A 23,585-nucleotide genomic window follows, 5' to 3' on the forward strand; every position below is an offset into this window, starting at 1 on the left:
CATAAGCCGTATGAGGTCACTGTGGGACTGCAGAACTGCAGAGCAGGGCTCCTCACTTGCTTCGCGCAGGGAATGTCATTCATTCACACAAGCACACTGTAGAGTTAGTAAAGTACAGCAGAAAGCATGTTCACTAGGAGAACAAAGAACTAGAGCTCCAAGCATCTTTACTTGTCCTGAAGAATCCCGGACGAGCCCCCAAGATGAAAGGTTGCTGCTAAACCACAAAAGACGCCAGGATTCTTGGCCTCCGGAGGAGAAGAATTCAACCCAGGGCCAGTGACGAGGTTTAATGGCTCAGAGCTTTTGTGTAATAAAGTTTTATTAAAGTATAAAAGAGATAGAGAAAGTTTCTGACACAGACATCAGACAGGGGGCAGAAAGAATGCTCAAACCACTGCACAATTGCACTCATTTTCCATGCTAATAAGGTAATTCTCAAAGTCTACAAGTTAGTATTCAGCAGTACATGGACTGAAAAATTTCAGATCTACAAGCAAGGGTTTAGAAAAGGCAGAGGAACCAGAGATCAAATTGACAACATTCGCTGGATCATACAGAAAGCAAGGAAATTCGAGAAAAACATCTACTTCTGCTTCATTGACTACACTAAAGCCTCTGACTGTGTGGATCATGACAAACTATGGAAATTACTTAAAGAGTTGGGAATTCCAGACCACCTGACCTATCTCCTGAGAAACCCATATGTGGGTCAAGAAGCAACAGTGAGAACTTTACATGCCAGAACTGACTGGTTCAAAATTGGAAAAGGAGTAAGACAAGTCTATACTGTCACCTTGTTTATTTAACTTATATGCAGAGTACATCACATGAAATGCTGACTAGATGAATCACAGGCTGGAATCAAGATTGCTGGAAGAAATATAAACAACCTCAGGTATGCAGATGATACCACTCGAATGGCAGAAAGTAAACAGGAACTAAAAAACCTCTTGATGAAGGTGAAAGAGAAGAGTGAAAAAGCTGGCTTAAAACGCAACATTCAAAAAACTAAGACCATGGCATCCAGTTCCATCACTTCATGGCAGATAGAAGGGGAGAAAGTGGAAACAATGACAGATTTTATTTTGAGGGGCTCCAAAATCACTGTTGATGGTAATTGCAACCATGAAATTAGAAGATGCTTGCTTCTTGTAAGAAAAGTTATGACAAACATAGACAGCATATTAAAAGGCAGAGACATCACTTTCCCTACAAAGATCTGCATAATCAAAGCTATGGTTTTTCCAGTAGTCAGGTATGGATGTGAGAGCTGAATAAAGAAGGCTGAGCACTGAAGAATTGATGCTTTCTAATTGTAGTGCTGAAGAAGACTCTTGAGAGTCCTTTGGACTGCAAGGGGGTCAAACCAGTCAATCCTAAAAGAAATCAACCCTGAATAGTCATTGGAAGGACTGATGCTGAAGCTAAAGCTCCAATCCTTTGGCCACGTGATGTGAAGAGCTGATTCATAGGGAAAGACCTTGATGCTGGGAAAGACTGAAGGCAGGAGGAGAAGGGATGACAAAGGATGAGATGGTTGGATGCTATTACTGACTCAATGGACATGAGTTTGAGCAAAGTCCAGGAGATGGTGAAGGACAGGGAATCCTGGCATGCTGCAATCCATGGGGTTGCAAAGAGTCATACACAACTGAGTAACTGAACAACAACTGGAAGATTGTGAACACTGGAAGCATGAGTTATAGACAAAGTGTATATATTTCTATATTTATAGACATGATTTAGCCACTGAACTATAACAACAACAAAGATCTGGAATCTGGAATGATCTGGAATCATTGGAAAGATCTGGAATGTTGAGAAATTGGAAATTTTGTTAAGTAGTCAGGATAAGCCTCACTCAGAAAGTGATATTTAGGCAAAGATTTGAAGGAGTGGGTGGGATGAGCCATTAAATATGTAGGGGAAGAACATTTTAAACATTTAAAGTCAGTTGAAGAGCCTTCAGGTAAATTGTGATTACTTAACTTAAGGTAGATATGGAGGGATTTCATGGTAGTGTATTTGGATTTCAGAGAAATAACACATCAAATCTTGCAGAAACTTGTAGGTCATGTAAATATTTGGATGTTGTGTTGTTGCACTAATCAAGGCAAGAAGTTGTAGTGGCTTAGAATTAAGTGGTAGGAGTGGAGAAGGCAAAATTTTTCATACTTCCAATCTACTTAGACCACAGAAGCAACAGGATTTCTGGATGGATATAATGGTAAGACTGATCCTAATATTTTTAAATATTTATTTATTTGGCTGTGCCAGGACTTAGTCGGAGCATCTAAGATCTTCAATCTTTGGTGCAACATGTGGGATTCTTAGTTGGGGCATGTGAATTTTTAGTTGGGGCATGTGGGATCTAGTTCCCTGATCAGGGAATTGAAGCCAGGCCCCCTATATTGGGAGCACAGAACCACCAGGGATTCCTCTGACCCCAATATTTTTAAGTGAGTATCTGAAAGGCTGATGTGAATTGAGATGACAACCAACAGAATTTGATTGACTGAAATGAAATAAGTTCATTTTTTGTATGATTGAAATGTAATGTTTATTGGATATCCATTTGTGCTTCCAGGTAGACAGTGACAACAGACTCTGGAGCCTAAGTTGGATATCAAAGCTGGGGAGAGAAGAGGGTATAGATGGCATAGAAAGCCACGGTCCTGGATGAGATCACAAAAGGAATAAGTGTAGGTAGAGAAGAAGAGGATAAGGATTCAGTTCTGAGGTTTGTCAATATGGAGAGAACACAAGGAAAGGAGAAGAACAAGCCAAGGAGACTGAGCAGCTACAGCTACATAACATCAGGGAACAACCAGGAATGTGTTGTCCTGGAACCCAGGTGTGTAGGCGTCAACCTGACTGGATCATGGGGTATCCAAATATTTGGCTAAATATAATTTCTGGGTATGTCTGCAAGGCTATTTCCAGGTGAAATTAACATCTGAATTTAATTTGGACTGGACTCAGAAAAGAAGTTTGCCCTTCCCAGTGTGAGGGCAAACAATGCTGAATAAAACAAAAAGGTGGAGGAAGGAAAATCTGGGCCTTTCCTGCCTGACTGAATGAACTGGGACATTGATCTTCTACTGTTCTCGGTGCTGCAGTTTCTCAGGTCTTCAGACCCTGACTGGAATCTACATCATTAGTTCTCTTGGTTCTCAGGCTGCTGGAGTTGAAATGAATTAAGCCACCAAGCTTCTCTGGGACTCCAGCTTACAGACACCAGATTGGGGGACTTCTCTGTCTCCACAACTGCATAAGCCAATTCCTTTAAAGAATCTCTTCCTGTATATATATCCAATTGTTTCCATGTCTCCAGAGAATGTTAAGTGATACACCAGGGGAGAAAGTAGTTCCAGGTGGAAGGAGTGATTGACTTGGCCCAAAATTATAGACAGGATACACAAGAAGGAACTGTGACATAGCCACTGACTTAGAAATATTGATGTCATTATTACGTTGATTAGAACAGTTTCAGTTCAGGTGAAGATGTCCTCGCTCAATCACAGTGAGATTAAGACAGAATGGAAGGATAGGGAACCAGAGACAGTGAGTGTAGACCCTCACTATGTGAGGTAGGCTACCAACGGGAGGAGAAATGTTCCCATAGGGAGTAAGAAATAGGGAGGCAAAAAGAAGGTTTTTTTTCTGTTTTTTAAATAATAATAATAAATCAATTTTTATTTTGACAGGAGTAATCTACCAGAGGGAGGGAAAGTGATGCAGATGTTACAAATGCTCTGAGATCATGAACTTCCTTTTCCATTGAGCCAACCTAGAAAAGAATTTTCTGCTCTTTGCAACCCAAAGGATTTTCAATAATAGAGTGAACAGCGTCTTCACACGTGTAAGTCTTCTCTGTTTTATGTACACTGAGGTATAATTTTTCATAATGCTCTCATTCTGGTGTGGGTGATAAATTATATGCTCACACTAACTAGTTATGGACATCCGTTCTGAAGCCATAGATTCCAACCCTGGGCCTACCACTTAGCAGTTGACATGTCCAGCAAATTACTTCTGTGCCTCAGTTTCTTCATATGAAAATGGGAATAACAATGGCATGTATCTTGTGGCATGTATCTTTTGCTGAACAAATGAGGTAAAGCACTTTAAAAACATACAAAAGGATGTGATATATGGTAACTATTTCATAAATATTAGGTATTATTAAATCTGCATGCTACATGATGCAATATTCTCCTTTACCATATAGAATGTACACTGCTTCCTGGTCAGTGTTTCCCTTTCACACATATACTCTTAAAGGTAATTAGTTAAAATAAAACTAACAAAGGGAACTTATCCACAGCTCCCTCTTATAGGCAAGGAAGCTGGGAAACTAAGCAGTTAATTAACAAAGAATAGGAATTTTAAAATAAATGATAACGTATGGACTGTGTCAAGATGCCTGGACTGATATCAATATTTTGCGTTAACGTGATTGGGCCATAGAAAGTGCCCAGACGGTAGGTCAACCATTATTGTAAGTGTGTCTGTGAGGGAGTTTTAGATAAGATCAGCCCTGGAATAAGTGGACTGAGTAAACCAGGTTGCCCTCTAATGGGAATCGCCCATACCAAACAGTTGAAAGCCTGAATAGAACAAAAAAGCTGAGCTTCCTTCAAGGAGGACAGAATCAAGTCTGACTGCTTGAGGTGGGACTCTGGTCTTTTCCTGCCTGTGGACTTGAACTGAACAAGCACATCTTCTTGAGGCTCAATCTCAGCACTTTTGGATTAGAATTTACACCACTGGCTCTCCTGGTTCTCAGCCTTTGGACTCAGACGAACTGTACCATCAGCTCTCCTAGGTCTCCACCTTGCTGAATGCATATCTTGGGGTCTTGTCAGCCTCTATAAATATGTGAGCCAATTCCTAATAAAAAAATCTCTTTCTCTCCTCTCTCTCTCTCTCTCTCTCTCTAAATATCCTATTGGTTCTGTTCCTCTGGAACCCTGACCAATACACTTGTGAAGGCACTAGTTACTGGTGCAAATAAAATTACATGATGACATGATGGAACTCAGTGAAGACCTGCAGTATGATCACAGAATTTACAGATACTCCATCAGGGTCACAAAACAGGGTTTTAATAAATAATTATCTGATGGTTATTAAAGGCTATGGTAGGCAGAATCCTAAAACTGGTCTCCCAAGATATCTCACCATAATCCCAGATACTGTGAATTAGAGGAGGAATCACATGCACATTTGTGTTATATATTTGCATGGCTAATGGGATTTTGCAGTAGTAACTGAGATTATTAAACCACTGACTTCAAAATTGAGAGATTATCCTGGATTATCCAAAGGGGCCTAACATAATAACAGCAGTCCTTTAAAAGAAGAGAGTTTCCCTAGCTTGCAGCAGAGGAAACCAAGAGAAATTTGAAGCACAAGGTTTTGACACACCATCACTTGCTTGAAGATTGAGGGAACCATATGATGAGAAAAACAGGCAGCCTCTAGGATCTGAGAGCAGCTTCGACAACACCCTGCAAAGACATAGTTCAGTCCCGCCACCATAAGAGAGAAATTCTGCCAATCACCTGGATGAGCCTGGAAGCTGCTTCTTCCCCAGAGCCTCAGGGTAAGATTCCAGCCACACTGACACCTGGAATTCAGCCTCGTAAGACCCTAAGCAGAGAACTTATTTGATGCCTGCAGCATGTATTATCTATGGGACTGGGAAATAATATATATGGGCTGGTTTAAGCTGCCAAATTCGAGGCAATTTGCTGTGCAACAATCAAATACTGATCACAGGTATTTAAGTTATTGGTGTATTGAATCTGTTGAGCATAAGGTAATTCTCTGCATTATCCAATCTACTGGAGAGGTTAAGGAATCATTTCTGGTCCAGTGATAATCACACGTACCTCAAAGGTGCCAATTAAAATAAGCATCACCAAAGTCACAGTGAAGAGAATTCTGACTCGAATTGTAGTGAAGACTAATTGCAAAATAGAGGCAAAAACAGGCAGCCTGCAGTGGGACAGCAACATGAGATCACATGGCTGTCAGATGGGGCCATACTCAACATGAAGGGCTTGGGCGCAGGAGCTGCCCACTCAGTCCCTGCCCTTTAGATAAGGCAGAACATTCAGTTCCCACTTCCTCTTAAGGGCAACAACAGGCAAGCACAGTCAGGGGAAATGAAGGTAGTGGTTCTCAATTAAATTGAAATAAATTATTATGAAAAAGGGTTTGATGTCACAGACATTCTTTGAGGCTTTGGAGGCAGACAGACTGGCTCCAAAACTATGATCTTAGCTGGCTTTCAGAATTCTGATTTATTAACTGTGTGTGACTGTGTCTGTATGCATGTATGTAGGTAAGACACCTCCTCCATCAACAATCCTGACAAATCTTTCCAGACCACTGGGTTTAAGATAGGCCTACATGATTCTGTACTAAGAGACCAGGCTCAGCTTGCCTGATTGCTCTAATCCCAGAGCTTACCACGGCTCACAGAATGGATGCATCTCCTGACTTTTACAGCAGCTCCCTGTCCTCAGGAGCCTCTATTATTAGTGTACTGGCGACTTCCTGGATTCATCATCACTGTTGGCCTTTCTAACATCTCTCAGCTTCTGAAATGTCCTCACAATGGGAGCCCTTGGAAATTCAAGGCTTTGCAAATAAAAAAATGACAGAAACATAAAAATCATTAAAAAACATAACTGGAGAGATTAATTAGTGAATATAAGGCTGGTGTAAGAATACAATGAGAAAGGGACGACAGAGGATGAGATGGTTGGATGGCATCAGCAATTCGATCGACATGAGTTTGAGCAAGCTCTGGGAGTTGGTGATGGACAGGGAAGCCTGGCGTGCTGCAGTCCACTGGGTCGCAAAGAGTCGGACAAAACGTAGCAACTGAACTGAACTGATAAGGTTGGTAATGTGAGTATTTAGTTGTTCTGTTGAAAATCACAAATACTCAGGATTAGGGAATTGCATCCCCCCGCAAACAGTGGAATTTTCCAATACAGGCCTTAGTGTTCACAGTCATAATATGATCTGACTTCTGACCCTACTGCCTCTCTTCATTCTCAGCCCCAATCTTTGTCTCCTCTTCCTCTTTTCCCATCTTGCACTGTACATGTACTCCGTGGATACTTCTAATTCAGAAAGTACACTTCTTTTTTGGTTTGTTTTCCTGTGAGATCCTAAGGGCTGGCACCATGGTTGCTTTGCCCTTTGCTTATCATGTAGGACATACACTGCAGGAAACATCTTAGGCATTGCTGAAGGTTTGTTGCATGTGACTCCTTCATACTGAAACTTTAACACCAAAAACATATATTCACAAACTGGGTATAGTACAGTAGACACTTTCTACACAGGTAGCATAGCTGTGGTTTATGAGTATCAGGTGCCACGCAAACTCTTCTAGAAACTCAGGAGATTTTGGAGGACAAGAACTGGCTTTTTTCTCCATGTGCCTCTACACAGTATATGGCACAGTTTTTAGCCCATAGTATGGTTAAAAGCAACACTTTCCAGAACTGAGTCATGTATATGCCTTTCCACATCTGCCACCCCCAAGTATAATGTTATAAGCTTAATACTGGCTGTAAAGGAAAGTACTATTTGTCATGAGAAAGACTCTAAAAATAAACAGAATGATGAGATAGAGAAACAGTATAGAATTTTCCAATTTACATTGGTGACTCTCAAAAACACAAGAATGTTCTTCAAATACTTTTTTAAATTGTAGAGATGTGCAGACAATGGATTGTGACAGGAGTTCTAAATCCCAACTCTGCCACTTCCTCACTCTGTGATGAGCAAGGCATCTATCCTCCCAGGCCTTAATTCCCTCATTTGTGACACTGGAATAATGGTACTTATGCTGCAGGGATGTTATGAAAATTGTCAGTGAGTTATGAAACTAGCTGACCTGCAGTAGCTCCCAAAGAGATTCTATCATCTCTTCTGATATGTAGTTAGGAAATAGCAACAAGAGAAATAGGATTCCTTTACAAGAACTCTGGGAATTACACACATCAGAAGATTCATCCAAAGCAACAAGTCATAAAGCTTTCCTGTGAGGTGTAGGCTGGTACTAAAAGCAATCTGATCAAAGTTAAAATGAAGTTTAGGAGCCAAGAGTCTAATTGGTGTCCTCTGCTAGGAGATCTTCTATTTTATGAAAACTGCTAACAAAACCACTGATTTTCAAATGTGCCCTGAAATAAATACCCGAGAAGAAGATGGGGGAAAAAGTAAAGGGGGAGCCATTGTCTACTAATCTCGAATTCCAGAGAATGATGCCGGGCTCAGAACACACGGTCAGAACCCCTCTACCATGCTGCTCACTAATGTGCATTGTCCCAGAACAGGCAGATTTTACTGAGGTCCTGGAAGGCTGTGGCCATTTTCCTGATTCCAATTTTGATCCCAGATCTTACTTGCTGTCTTTATCAAAGGAGCCTGTGAAATGTGCAGAACAGCTTGGTAAACCTGAGAGATCTGTGTTGCTTCTGAGGGAACTGGTCTCGTGGTGCGGTGCTTGGGCCTGGGGGAAAACAGCAGCACTGATCAGTAAGATCCTGACCTTCCCTCCTGGGCCAGTTTGAAGTCTTTGTGGAAGGAAAGGGCATCCTGCCAAGAACACGATTCTCACACAAGGAAACTAGCTCTACAGCAAAGGACCCTCCCCAACATACACAATCATCAAAAGTCATGAAGAAGTAAAAATAAGTTACTTTGTTCCTTCACAAGGACTCAAAACAGTCACCTTCCATCTGCCACAGCAGGGGTCAGTGTTGAATATACCAACATTTGATCAAAGGAGCTGGGGCGAAATCTCTGGGATGAAGCACTTCTGCAAGTGATATGAGCTGGGATGAAAGCTTTGGAGAGCGGATCAGTGAAAAAAGAAGGGAACCAAACAGGACTGCTCAGAGCAGATTAAGTGTGTTGGGGGTCTGCCTATGCTGTGGGCTTCCCTGGTGGCTCAGTGGTAAAGAAACCACTTGCTAATGCAGGAGATGCGGGTTCAAGCCCAGGGCCCGGAAGATCATCTGGAGAAGGAAATGGCAATACACTCCAGTATTCTTGTCTGGGACATCCCATGGACAAGGATTCTAGTGGGCTATAGTACATTTGGTCGCAAAAGATTCAGACACGACTTAGTGACTAAACAACAACAACTGTCTATGCTGTACTCGCTCTGAGGTGTGATCACCAATGAGCCCTGAATTGGGCTCTCATTGGGCTATCTACTGCCAGATCACAGGCAACTCACAGAATGTCCATGGTCTCAATATTCTCCCTTGTGAAATGGGAATGACAGTATTATCTCTTGAGGGTTTTTTTATAGGATTCAACTACAGAAGATCCATGGAGAGCCTAGCTTGGTGCCGATCTTTGTGTGTACTATTACTCCACAGTCATCTCAACTTTCGTTCAACTAGTGCATTACCTTCTTTTGCACTCACCATGTTTCATTATATGATTACCTTTTATTCTCAAAGATACAATTTTATTAGCAGAAAATATGTAAATTGCCACATGTTCTGCACAGCTAAAGCAAAGTCTATTTAGATGATGAAGGCCTGAGTTCCAGAAATGCCACCCTAAGTCAGGCTGGGTAGTAAGCCGAGTGCTAGCCTACGAGACTTCCACAGAAAATGAGTCAGACATCTGGCCACACTGACTAGCAGAGTTTGCATGGCGCTGATACGTCCATGGTTCTCACACAGATGGTGCCTACTGGAAGAAATGCAGTTTGGAAACAGGATCTTTTCTCTATTAGTGCCACTTTCACAAATTAATGCATTAATTCAGTGAATATTCAGTAGTGTCTCTCCAGCTGTATCAGAAAGTTTGCTGGACCGTGGACTGACAAAGACCCTTGGTTTGACAAAGACAAACATGGCCCTTGCCCTCAAGGGTATCACAGTGTACCAAGGGAGGCAGATACGTTCAGTACATAAACTGATATCATCTGCGTGACTACAGTGTGTTCTCAGTAATGTTCTGGGCTGGTGGAGATTGACCAGTGAGCAAGAGAGAAAGATCTCTAAGATCAAGGACCTTGCAGCTGGGAACTATGGGGGAGGACAGAGATAAGTACAACATGACAAAGAAGTAAATAAGAGTCTGTTAGGTGATAAGTGTTGTACCTAAAGGACAATGTAGGGCAAGATAAAGGCGATGAGAGAGAGGGTTGACGGTGAGAAAGGTGGGTGCACTTGCCGATATACTGTCCAGTGGCCTGGGTAGCCCTCACAGAGAAAGCAGGTAAGAACTGAGCACGGTCTCCATGGAAGTGAGGAAGTCAGCCAGGCAGATGTGGGTGAGGAGCATGTAGGCAAAGGGAAGAGCTGGGACAAAGGCCCTGAGGAGGGAGCCTAGCTGACATGACCCGGAAACTGCAGAGCCCAGCTGACCTGGAGCTGAGTGACTGAAGGGAGGCTGGTGGGGGTACAGCCAGAGAGGAGACAGGGTCAGATCCAATAGGACCTCAAACACCTCTCTTAGTGATTAGCATTTGACCCTGAGGCATGAACGAGACAGCACTAGCAAGGGTTTGGGTGCTGAATTTAGGTCGGTAGAGAGGACAGTATCGGTGAAAGACGGGGACACTGCAGTCAGGGAACCAGAGGGAGTGACCAAAGCAGCAGGAGGAATGAAGGAGTGCTTGCGGCCTCTTTGAGAGAGCAGAAACACTCACCTGGACTTGATCTCCTTTGACCTTTGCACTCACACCCTTGATCGTTCACACGTGTGCTGTTACTCACAAAATCACAAACTTAGAAGTCTTGTTTTTATCCCCATGGTTCGTTGATTAATCAAAGAGAAAGACTAGGGAGGCACTGTTTTGCTTTAATCACTTGGTGTTTGAGAAGTTTCTACTGAATGACCCACTATAGCCCCTCTCTGCGTTTCAGGGAAAAAGAGAGAATGCAAGGAACACGACGAAGCCTCCCCACATGAAAAGCCACGTACGGAGTTGCCTGTTCACTCATCTCTCATTTTATATTTGGAATAAACAATTATTAGGTGGAATGAGAACCATCCTTCATGATCCAACTAGCCTTTGTCACACTCTCACTCAATCCATATATTTTGATTCCCTGCCGGATGCCAAGTTCAGGTCACTGTGCTGACTCGGGGAACAGGTATGTATCTGGCTGGCCCCTAGCCTTTACATTTTTTTCAAACATGCAGACAGATCATCACAGCGCTCCCTGATTAAAACCATTCGACCATTCTGTCGAATTTAAGTCAAGGGAGCCTGGCAAAAAGGAGGAGGGTAATTTAATCGCAGTATAAGAGATGAGTGAGTAATGGTCAGGAAAGCCTTTGCGGGAGGGAGAAATTAATGAGGAAGGTACTTTCATTATCCCCATTTTACAGATGAGAACGATCAAGGTCCAAGATATTCATTCACTGATTTAAGACTGTACAGCTAGTGAGAGAGCGAGATTTAAATTCTAGGGCATTTGGTTAACAAAACACCAATTTTCCCCACTCACTGACTAAAATCACATTCCCCGACTCTGTTTCCCTTTAATACATCTACAAATCCTCACAGGTATGGGTGGTAACTCTCCTGAAAGCTGGAACTGGCTGTGAATGCCATAAAGCTCTGAGAAGGTCTGAAACAGTCTCCATCTGAGCCGACATCTGTTCTGGAGAACTCCTCCCTCTTAGAATTGCATTCCACTTAAATTTAATCACAAAAGAGACAACTCTAGGTTCCATGCCCATCTCACCAAGAAAGGTGCCCAACAGTGCAGGATCATGTTTCTAAATCTTGCTCTCCCTTTCCAATCTGCCTGCTCCTTCCTAACTCAGAAAAAGTGCAGAAATATGTATCCCTGACCTGTTGCTCTCAGGGCAGATCTTCTCAGTTTTAGAACATTACCTAGAAGCTATGGTCTCCTGGGTGCCTGGATCACCCAGGTAGAAAAAAAAAGTGAGAGGAAAAAGTCTGTACCATAAGAAACGACATGTACTGTGTGTGCATCTCAGCAATCTCAGCACACGTGCAATCTGTCATAGTGAAGGGAAGATTACCTTTGGAGTCAGAGTCAAGGTCTGACTCAGTTCAATGTCAATCTCTTCAAAAGAGGTGAAATTCTACTAGGAAATATACATTTTCTCTTTAGTTTTGGTTGGAATTTGATGGATGGCAGTTAATGGTTGTGTCAGCTAGCTCTTGATGCACCCCACAATTTACACAACTGATTCTTTTGCTCACAATTCTACAGCTCAATGAGTTCAGCTGGGCTCAGCTGAGCAGTCCTGCTGTTCTCAGAAGGCTGGCTTAATGCATTCGTGGTCAGTGCTCTGATAGCTAACTGGCTCTGCTGGGGGCTGGATGGTATAGGATGGTCTCACCCACACTTCTGGTAAATGATTCTCTGGCAGCTAGGGTGAAAGCGATGCATGGACCATGGATTTCGCCTCATTCACCTAGCCCAGGGTTCTTCACATTGCTATCATCTTGTTTCAAGAACAGCAAGAGAGGGCAAACCCCAGTGCACAAGCACTTTTCAACTCTCTGCTTGCTTCACACATGCTGTTGTCCCATCAGACAAAGCAAGCTCCATCGCCGAGGCTAAGACAATGTGGGAAGCATGCACAGATCACAGCTGTCGCCGTAACAGTCTACTACTACAGTGGCTCAGAAAACAACCCTGCTCATCAGTGCAGCAGCACTGAACTATAGATAAACCACGCAGTGGAGTGCTAGTCTTTCCAAAAAGATTTCTACTCTTGTGTAGAAAAAGTCACAACTGCCTTGCCCTATTGTTTTAACAGGTGGAAAATACAATTATTTTATGAAAATCAGGGGAAAAAGCTAATTTGTAAATATCCTTGGCAGTGTACTAAACCTGCAACTTGTGGATTTCTTTATCCAGAAACAATAATCCTCCTTCCATATTATAATGTTGTCTCTCCTCTACCTTCCAATAACTATGCCCCACCCCCAGCACAGACATATTGCATGGGTGTCATCTGAAGTGGGAATGGTGGAATAGACTATAAAAACGGCACCTCTGGTAAGACAAGGAGATAGGACTTGGCAATTGTGAAGCAGACCTGTGATGTAACTGCAGCCTGTTTGCTCCACACCTCCCTGAGACAGGAGAAGGAAATGGCAACCCATTCCAGTATTCTTGCCTGGAGAATCCCATGGACAGAGGAGCTGGCAGGACACGACTGAGGGACTAACACTTTCCAGTCCTAAGCAGATAGTGAAGGACAGGGAAGCCTGGCGTAATGCAGTCCATGGGGTCCCAGAGAGTCATGACACGACTAAGTGACTGAAAACAAGAAAGTACTGAGCAAGAAATGAATAATAACAATCCCTGCAGACACAAGCCCAATCTCCCAACTTTGCTAAAGTGCCTCTTGATTTACTCAAATATGTTTTAAGGCTGAGTATGAGTTTTATCATTTTCTACTACAATGTCCTAACCATATGTTTAGGATTCCTTGGTGTTTCATTTACTTTGGAGTGGTTGATACTACTACTGTGAGGTCATCATTTACCCATTCTATTTTCTACAGGCTTATTGCTGGCATACATGAAAGCTCTTGGGATTTTTAATTTTAATATTTAGTAATTTCTCTCACTTAAAGAAGTTTATTTTTACATAGTTTCTCAGGTGTTTCCCAAGAATATATTCCTACTATCTGGAAAAAAGAGTATTTTGTCTTCTTTACCAAAATGGCAGGCATTTTTCTCTTTACAATCTCATTACATGGGAAAGAAAATTTTAAATGATATGTAATAATATGGGTGATAATTGATATATTTGCCTAGATTCTGATTATGATGGATTTTGTTTTTGATTTTTTAATTGGGAGTATGAACACACTAAGGAATGCATCTTGCTGAAATTTATATATTTTCCTAGTGTACTTTTTTTTGGGGGGGTGGAGTGGAAGTCCTACCATGCAGGATAGGAAACTTTCCTGAGCAGGGATCCAACTCGTGCCTCCTGCTTTGAAGTGCAGAGTCCTAACCACTGGATCTCCAGGAAGTCCTCCTAGTTTGTTTTAGGTCATGGTATGTTGCATTCCAAAAATGTTCTTTGATCATCCATATATCATTGAAATATGGTCATCAGCAGTAGTATGGCTATTGGTTCAGGTGATTCTCTGTATATCTCTATCTTTTTCTTCCTACAGTTTTGTTCTTTCATGCCCACATACCTTTGTCATATTATGCTCAAGATAGTGAGGGTAGTCTTGCCACCAGGAACAGAACCATTTTTATGGGCTATTTGGGTATACATGGAGTGGAACAGACTCTGGGAATCTGAACAAACTTGCTATTTAAAAACCAGACTGTATGTTTCATAACCATTTTCCACATACCTTTCCGATTCAGTTGCCCCTTGAGGAATGGATTATTTCCTTGGAAAAGTGAGTTGTCATGATCCAGCTTGCCTGATGCCAGCAGAGTGTCTGCAGGTAAGAGAGACAAAGATGCCTAAGTTGCAATAAGGCAAAACGTGGGGGACATCAGAGGTCTTCTCCATAAGGTTACTGTGAGAGCAGGGAAAGAATAAGAAGAAATAAAATGGAGGGGGGAAGGCTTTAGGTTGTTATATCTGGGGTTGTGGGGAGGCCACTTCTTGGCCAAGGGTATAGGATGGCTAGACCCACTCCAGTATTCTTGCCTAGAGAATCCCATGGACAGAGGAGCCTGGTGGGCTCCTGTCCATGGGGTCACACAGAGTGGGACATGACTGAAGCGACTTAGCATGCACGCATGCATGCATTGGAGAAGGAAATGGCAACCCACTCCAGTATTCTCGCCTGGAGAATCCCAGGGACGGGGGAGCCTGGTTGGCTGCCCTCTAATGGAGTCGCACAGAATCGGACACGACTGAAGCTACTTAGCAGCAGCAGCAGCAGCAGCAGACAGAGGTGAGAGATCACCAGGTGGCCTTGCTGGAGTCCAGGCCAGGAGGCTTCTGAAACTCAAAATGTAAAATATGAAGGGACTGCCAGAGGCATGTTTCCCAAATCCTCAACCAGTGCTTCCCAATGAGAAAGAGAGAGACGTGTGGAGTGTGTGAAGCGGAGAGATTCCTGGGATTGAATAAAACACTGCTTTGGGTGGCTCTCCAGCTGTTGGGTGAATATGACCTAAAGTGCAAAGGTCTGAACCAAGCAGGTGAGGAGTTTACTGATGAGGAAACCAGGGACCAGAGGTTAGGTAAGATGGCAATAGGGGTAGGTTCAGGAAAGCTGTTCAGTCATGGACTGTTCCAAGATGCCTGGCGAAGTGAAGAACCTGTTGAAAAAACAAAACTGCACGAAATGACTCAGCAACGATTCGGCACTCTTTCGCCCAAGGATACCCAGGATCATCTTGACAAAACCGAGGCCTTCCTATAAGTAAGCCGGTACTCTTCATTGTGGGAGATGACTACGACCTTACGCACCTGACCATTGGTCTTGTGCTCCTGTGTGTAAAATGATTGCGTGTGTGTTTCCTGAGACCTGATGGAGAGGGTGAAGAGAAACGTCCGGCCGCGCCACAGCCACGTCTGGGTCAAAGGCACACGTGGAAACAAGCTGGCCCAAGTCACAATGCGGTGCATTTCACCCTGGGGGACGGACAGTCCCAGCCGGAGAAGTGCCAGGCGCCTGCGCGCTGCGCCAGAGGCGCCCGGCGCTGTGGGAGCCGCGAGACCCCCGCCCCCCGCCCTCCGACGGGAACGCGCACGTGCCTGGGGACGCGGACGCGCGCGCGAATGCGCATCACCTCGCTCAGCCTTGGTCCCGGCGGCTGAGGAGAGAAGGAGGGACGGACGGAGACGCGCACCGGAGACGCGAGTGGGCTCCTCGCGGAGTGGCGGGCTCGGGGCGGAGGCGGGGACGGGGGCGGGGGCGGCGCCTCCTCCACTCAGGCGTCTGTGCCCGGGACCCCCGGCCACGCAGGGGACGGACCGACTGACGTACCTCGCGCGCCCCCGCCCCCGTCCCCGCCCCGGCCTTATCTTCCCTGAGCTCCCGGGGCTCGTGGGCTGAGGCGCCTCTCTCTCTCACTCTCTGCCCCTCCTCGCGGCTCTTTCTCTCCGCAGCACCTTGGAGCCCCTCGACCCGGCGGCGGCGGGGACCTGAGCGGCGGCGGACGGCCTCGAAGATGAAGTGCAAGCCGAACCAGACGCGGACCTACGACCCGGAGGGGTTCAAGAAGCGGGCGGCGTGCCTGTGCTTCCGGAGCGAGCGCGAGGACGAGGTGCTGTTAGTGAGTAGCAGTCGGTACCCGGACCGCTGGATCGTGCCGGGCGGGGGCATGGAGCCCGAGGAGGAGCCGGGCGGTGCGGCCGTCCGCGAGGTGTTTGAAGAGGCGGGAGTCAAGGGGAAGTTAGGCCGGCTCCTGGGCATTTTCGAGCAGAACCAAGATCGCAAGCACAGAACGTACGTGTATGTACTGACTGTCACTGAGATTCTGGAGGATTGGGAAGATTCGGTTAACATTGGGAGGAAGCGAGAGTGGTTCAAAGTCGAAGATGCGATCAAGGTTCTCCAGTGCCACAAGCCCGTGCATGCCGAATATCTGCAAAAACTAAAGCTGGGCGGTTCCCCAACCAATGGAAACTCCGTGGCTCCGTCCCTGCCGGAGGGCGATCCCTAGTATGTACCGCTCGTGCAGACTTCTGCTTTCCGCCTACCTGACAATAAGTAGTGCCCGGAGCACCTCTCTTGTTGCCGTGTGCGGTCTCACCGGGAGGAGGGAGGCTTCTTTTGTTTCCTTGGCAGACCTCTGAATCACGCTTGCAAACTGTCTCAGTTGCCAGGCACTGTTTTCAGGCACTTTGCACGTTTTTCAGATGCTTTCAGAATCGCTTCTTGGTAGCACTATAACACATTTCAGAAAGCCAAAGCCACATGAGTTGTTTTTTAAGTTGCCTTAACTGCTCACCCAGAGTTTGGGATGTTGTGTGTATGTGCATGCACGCGCTTGTGTGCATGTGTACTTTTGGTACCAGTCTTGTGGTTTGAATTGTATTGAGGGCCTTTAAAATCTGATCACCTTGGTTGTGTGGCATTTTCATTAATTTTTTTAAGTTGTTTTCTCATTCACAGCTTTAGTCCTGTCAGCAAGCCCTTCTGTGACGGGAATTGGTTTGATGGACCAGTTTTGAATTTCAAAAAAGTATTTAAGAAATTTTACATCATTTGCTCTTTCTACACTGAGCAATAATTGGATATTCAGATATGTGATCTAATTTGCCCTTTACAGAAATTACTTTATTCATATGTTGTTAATTCGAGTTTCAGAATATTTTCACAACTGGTATTTTTTTTGTTGTTCTACTAACTCTATGAGCTATTTTTTTTTACTTCTTACTTGACATAGCCATTACCCCTTTAGCCCAAATGCAGCTTAGCAAAATATCATTTTATAAAAACCCTCTCGAAAAGGTTGTTATGTACTGTCCTGATAATGTACATATTATGAAAACTGTATTCCGAGTGTGATTTAGCATGCTCAACTTCCAACTTCCATTGCTCTTTTCTCAGTGCCCTAGAACAACTATGGTTCCCTCAGTATAAACTAGTCTTTGAAAGAAAGTTTGCGTATTTGAATTTGTGATAGTCAACTTAAACTTGTCTGAATATCAGTAGTCAAAGAAGTGGAATATCATATGGTAATTTTATCCCAATTGAGGGAGTTAGCTTTCTTGATACTCAGCTACTACTGACTCAAACTGTTAAGATACCTGAACGATCTCTTGTGAAGGTTTTCGATAAGGCTTTGTGTCGCATGACAAACTTTTTTGGGTTTCTAAGTAAAAGCTCTTACTTATATTTGTTTCAGGACTTGTTTGAAATCAGGGATCCTATCTAAAATGTATAGGTCTGTCTTCTGGAACTACCTTTATTCCTCTAGCCATGTGGGCAGTTAGGTAAAGGGAAAATCTACTTTCTAAATTGGGCATCAGGTTGGAAAAGTCATTCCATACATAATACTTAAGCATTTTTAAAACACCCATCTAGTAAATAATAAGGTAGAAAGTAATAGTCATTTCAAACATTTTGTTAGTCCTGAAAGTAGCCTGTTTTTAAACACAGTTACTGCTAAAGATTTAATGGAAGTTAGCCTTTGTTAAATTAATTCATATTTTCCTGTTGTGCAACATACATGCAGAACAGTTGACAAATTTTTACAGCTTAATGAATCTTTACATAGTGAGCAGTACATGTAACTAGAGTTCAGATCCAGAAATTATTAATAGTATTACTTGTAACTCAAAAGTCCATTGCATTCCTCTTCCTAATCAGTACTCTCCCCTTCTATCTTTTAAGACCATAGAGTAGTTCTGCTTTTAAACTTTATATTGAATTTTAGAACATAGACTCTTTTGTGCTGCTCCCTGGTGTGCTGTATGTGTTTTGTTCCTCAAAATACTCAAATATTTTTTCTCTATTTGGTTGCATTTTAATTCTATAAATTAGTGACATGCTTATGTGACTGCTTCTAAAAAGTGGGTTCTGTTCCACTTTCTAAAGAAATTTGGTACTATTTTGAAAACAAATCTATTATACTTTCAAGTACAGATAAAGTGCAAGTTTCAGTTCACAAAACATTTTCTGTACTAATGCCATATAAGTAAACTAAAAAATGAGTTTTAAAAACAAATGACAGTTTAGTATCTGAATTATTTCATTTGATTAATTATAGTTATTGTGTATTTTTCAATTTTTCTCTGCAAAAGTGATCTATATCGAATATATATTTGAGCACATGTTTAATTCCAAACAACTTGACCTTTACTATTCATACAATCTCAAATAGATCCAAAGATATTTTCCCCCAATAACCTAGTTATTCAAGAGGGTTCTTAAATTCTACCTTAACATTAACACAGCAGATATACTGGGTTCTTATTTTACAGATATTTTTGCAGATAAAAACCCCTTCCATCTGAAATGCTGTCACAAATACTTTGGAGCCTTAACTTGTTATTCTTAGAGGTAATAATGCATCATCTTATTTGGTTAAGTGTCTGACAAAGGCAAAAATATACAGTATTCACCTTAACCCGTTGTTAAGAATTTAGCATATAAATACATTGTGGGTTTGTTTGCTTTTGCCAGAAACATTTAGAATATGTCATGCTATATTTTAGGATTGACTGTTAGGTTCATTTAAGTAGCTTTTGTGAAATATTCTCTGGAACTTAGCCTAGTCTAAATAGTTTAAAGCTCCAAGGAGACTTCTCTTTTTCTCTTTAAGACCAAGCCTTTCAAGCTAAACAGATGAGCAGAGATCATGTAGAAAATTTCTGCCACCTCATGTAGAAAATTTCTACTATGCTCCAAAGATTGAAGTACAGTTGATTTTTTTCCTTCTAAGAGTGTTAAAAAGTCACTTATATGTTGTTTGGTTGGTTTTTCAGCATTCCCCTTGGTAAAAAGAGAAAAAGAGTACTCTCCATAGATAATTGAGGTTTGCAGCAATGAATCAAATTCATTTTCTGCATGTTTTATAAACAGCATATATTTTCAGTTGTTCAAATATTTTATTCTTTTAATTTATAGAGAGACAACATTAGAGATTAATATAGATACATAGAATCACTGAAAATAATTAGTGCTATGTCTATAATGTATAAAAATTTTTAAATAAATTGTGTCTGTATATGTACACACACGAATATATTTGGGGGGCAAATCTTTTACTTCCAGGTGTCCCATATGGGGAAGCCACCAGGCACTACCAGAGTTTCACCAGTATTTTCCTAGTAGTTGTCTCCTGATAAACTGTTATACTATATTTAACAGATATTAAATATTTTATGGGCAAATAGCATTATGAGAATCAGAAAGGTCACTATGGTAACTGAGGTAAAACTTGTTATTTTTATGAGCAGTTTTCAACTGATTCCAGTTTTTGCTAATTCTGTAACTTCCGCCAAGTTATCTATCTGATGCTCAGGGTTTTTAATAAAAAATTGAAGATAATAAAAATAGTTACTTCATAAACTCTTCCTATGAGAAACCTTTCCTGACCACCTGGGTCAAGATACCCTCTCCTGTGTGTGTCATGGTTTTTACAATTTATTGTGCTTACCTATTTGCATGGTTGTGTGGCCACTACACCACAAACCACTACACATCAAACTTCACAAACTTTTTGATGGCTAGGAACCAGTAATTCCCATAAGCCTAGAGTCCAGAACATGAAATTTAGGATTTTTTTTAATGTCTTAGGTGACCACTCCCCCTTTTGCAAAACTTCTGATATCACTGCTTTCCAGACTTTTTTGTTTTGTAACATATATTGACTTATAACTTCCTCAGCTGCTCATCCAGACTCACATTGCAGCTGCATTACATAATTCTGTGAAAGCATTCCAAATGTGAAGTGAATGATGCAGATAATAAAGCCTTTGTAAATTTATCAATTGGAAGAATTGTTAAATTAATATAAGCCTTCTAATTGTATGTTGGTTTGTTTCTCCAGATGAACAGCAAAGATGTCCAGGATTGTTTGAAAGAATCATTGATGTGAGCCATTAATAAATGGAATTGTCAAGTATAGGTGAGCACTTCCATGCTTCCAAGGAGACAGCTCATCTGGTTTTCTTCCTGCATCTTGAGACACTCCTTCCCTGTCTGTTTTGCTGACTTCTCTTGCCCTGGTGATTGTACTTTGTACATGAACAGACTCTTATTCAGCACCTGTAGCATTTTGTTGTGCTTTTTTTTTTTGATATGTCTGCCTTCTTTATTAGACTGAAAGCAAAAACCACGTCTCCTTATTCTTTGCATATTCTGCACCTGAGACACTACTTGAAATATGGCTGACATCACTGAAGGTTCTTTGATTCAATTAATATTTTATAATCACTACGTCTAATTATAATGGCAAAACATTCCCCTTCCAATCTGGTGCTATATGCTCTCCAGGCACCACGTGTGTGGCTTTTCTGAATAAGACATTTTGGAAACTTTTCAAGGCAGTTGTAGGATATTCAAGGACAAGAATTACTACTCCTATTGCTATGTCATACCACGCAATGGCTAGCACAGTTTTAACATCACTTAGGGCAACATTTTATAGAATCAGTCCTTTGTGTAACAACTTCAGTGTTTTTGTACTGTTGTTAATTTGCTTAAAATTTTATTCAAGAATACCACTTGCTGTAAAACTAATTATAAAAATAAATACAATGAACATAATAAGATGATGTGCTTTTTATAAAAATTTTACTATATACAAATAATAAAGTTAATGTTTTTGCACTGCCCTAACCACTTCTTTCATGTAATCCTAACATTTCTTTGAAGAAAAGATTGTGTTTCTAATTTTACAGATTCAGTATACTGTATTATTTGATGTCAGCGGCAACAAAAACTGCTACAGACAGTTTCCAAAGTTAATCATGCCACTTAATTTGCCTAGGTTTCTTTATTATCTCTTACTGATTCAGTTGGCCACAGTTTTCATCCCCTTTTCCAATACACTCAGCTAGATCCTCATCCCACCTGGATTCTGTATGTGAGAATGCAGAGGACTGAAAGACAGCTACATTCTTGTCACCTGGAAAATTCAAGGTGGGGGGAACTTCTAGGAGGGTGCTGAAAATTAAAAGATTTAGAGAGGACTTGGGTCAGCTCCCTCCAAGAGAGCAACTTTAAGAAAATGACAGAGATGTTTAGAGGAAATTTTATGGAGTTCTGCCATGGGGTTTGTGATGTCAGCACTCTTCCCCATCTCCCTACAGAGGCCCTAGAGTGGCCTTAATATGGTAATTTTCTTTCTTTTGCATTGTAAAGCAGTAACATCAGAAAAAAGCTTGGGCTCCATTTGAGTGTTACACCCTTCCACATGGTACCAGTGAAATGTATTGATTATTCCCCAAATTTTTATAGAATTTGAAATAAAAACACATCTCCCTGGTGTATTGGGATTTTTTTAGGTATGATATGGTACTGTGGTTATGTTTTTTAAATCCTTATCTTTTAGGGAAATATACTGTAAGTTTAACAGATGAAAAGATATGCTACTGATATTCGCTTAGATGGGGTGAGTGAGCATACAGATGAAATTGGCAATAAATTGATAATTATTGAAGTTGTGTGATGGATATTTGGGAGTTCGTTATACTATTCTCTATACTTTTGTATATGTTTGAGATTTTTCAGAATAAAAATTGAAAAAAAATTGTTCAGAGTATACTTGTAGGCCTCCCTCTGTCCCTAAGACTTGAGAAGGTTGGTTGGAAGATCAGTTGACAGCCCAATACAGCCAGAACCTCTCCTCCCCTCAAAAAACCTAGGTTTTGTTCCTGAGCTAACATGTTGGCAGACTTTGTCTTCCCTTAATGTGAATTCTTTCCTCGGAGGTCTCCCAGCTCTACATGTAAAAAGACTTTTAGTTGCATCAGTATGTCAAATATGACCAGAAAGCTTTGAACACTACTGGTGGACATAGCTTAGGTTCCACTCCCCATTCTATAATTTAGTTTTAAAAGCTGAAAGTTTTTTTCCTCATTACAAAGTTAATTCATCTTAACTTCATAAAAGTTGGAAAATTCCCCCCAAAATTAATGAATAAAAAATCACACATGATCCCCCTACCAAGAATAGCTATGTGTAAAAAAAATATGTGTGTGTATTCTAGCCTTTTTTCTTTTCAAACATAAACACATGTAACCCAGACACAGATGGCACAGATGAGCCCCTTCCCCCAGAATAGTTCCCAAAATCCATGACTCGTTTATTGTCAAACACACACAACACAGTGTTTTAGGGTACTGGTCATGGTTGTCATGGGCTTCCCTGGTGGCTCAGATGGTAAAGAATCCTCCTGCAATGCAGGAGACGGTTCAATCCCTGGGTTGGGAAGATCCCCTGGAGGAGGGCATGGCAACCCAGTCTAGTATTCTTGCCTAGAGAATCCCCGTGGACAGAGGAACCTGGCAGGCTGCAGTCCATAGGGTTGCAAAGAGTCGGACACAACAGAGCAACTAAGTACAGCACACTGCACAGGGCTGTCATGGAATTTTCACTACTTCTTTCCTGCACAAGTGCACAGGCATGGCACAAAACTTGGGTATCAAATCCAGACCAAGTTCTCTACCAAGTGTTGATGAAGGGAAGAATGCAGGCTTGTTTTTGGTTGGTTTGGTTTTTCATCTCCTAATTCCCACACAGACTTTCTACTCACCAAGTACTGAGGCTGGTAGGGGAGGGAGAACAATCAATTCAGAGGGGTTCACATTTGTTAAGTCACACAATTGCAATATATTGGCTAAAAGTAGGCCGGCCTGCTACCACCTTGTTTTTCAGAAAGTTCCCTGTTTTTTCTGGGTCCTTTTTAAGCTGCCTTGTGTGATTCTCATGTGCTCTTCTGAGCGCAGTGATTTTTCAACTGGTAAGCAAGAACATCACCACTCTGGACTCAGGAAATGGAACCCTGTTATCCCCCTTCTATCTTTTTACCCCAGAATGTGCCCTTATCAATTTTCTACAGTGCCCCAGAGACAAGGCCATTTATTGAAGAGTACCAGATTATGTGAGGCAAAGAACACAGTTTACAACTACTGTACAGTTCAGATCTT

The 23,585-nt window shown here is 42.0% G+C and overlaps 1 protein-coding gene and 1 long non-coding RNA gene across 3 annotated transcripts in view; one reads left to right on the forward strand and one right to left on the reverse strand.

The window, feature by feature from the left end:
* The window catches only part of LOC122435243, a 216,029-nt gene that overhangs the window by 117,558 nt on the left and 74,886 nt on the right, over positions 1–23,585 (reverse strand). The window contains exon 2 of the long non-coding RNA XR_006267619.1: positions 14,371–14,460. This is a non-coding gene — a long non-coding RNA (uncharacterized LOC122435243). The remainder of the gene's footprint in view (positions 1–14,370; positions 14,461–23,585) is intronic.
* Positions 15,724–21,264, forward strand: NUDT11 (nudix hydrolase 11). 2 transcript variants are annotated; one of them, XM_043459270.1, is made up of 3 exons: positions 15,724–15,840; positions 16,089–16,644; positions 20,483–21,264. In XM_043459270.1, coding segments are annotated over exons 2-3 (495 nt in total). In that variant the 5' UTR covers positions 15,724–15,840; positions 16,089–16,150; the 3' UTR covers positions 20,484–21,264. The 2 variants fall into 2 exon arrangements, 1 of the variants encoding a protein (XP_043315205.1); XR_006267618.1 differs by lacking the exon at positions 15,724–15,840 and adding an exon at positions 18,912–18,990 and having other exon boundaries at positions 15,873–16,644.

The sequence above is a fragment of the Cervus canadensis genome, chromosome X (genome assembly GCF_019320065.1).
Source record: "Cervus canadensis isolate Bull #8, Minnesota chromosome X, ASM1932006v1, whole genome shotgun sequence".
NCBI classification, from domain to species: Eukaryota; Metazoa; Chordata; class Mammalia; order Artiodactyla; family Cervidae; genus Cervus; species Cervus canadensis.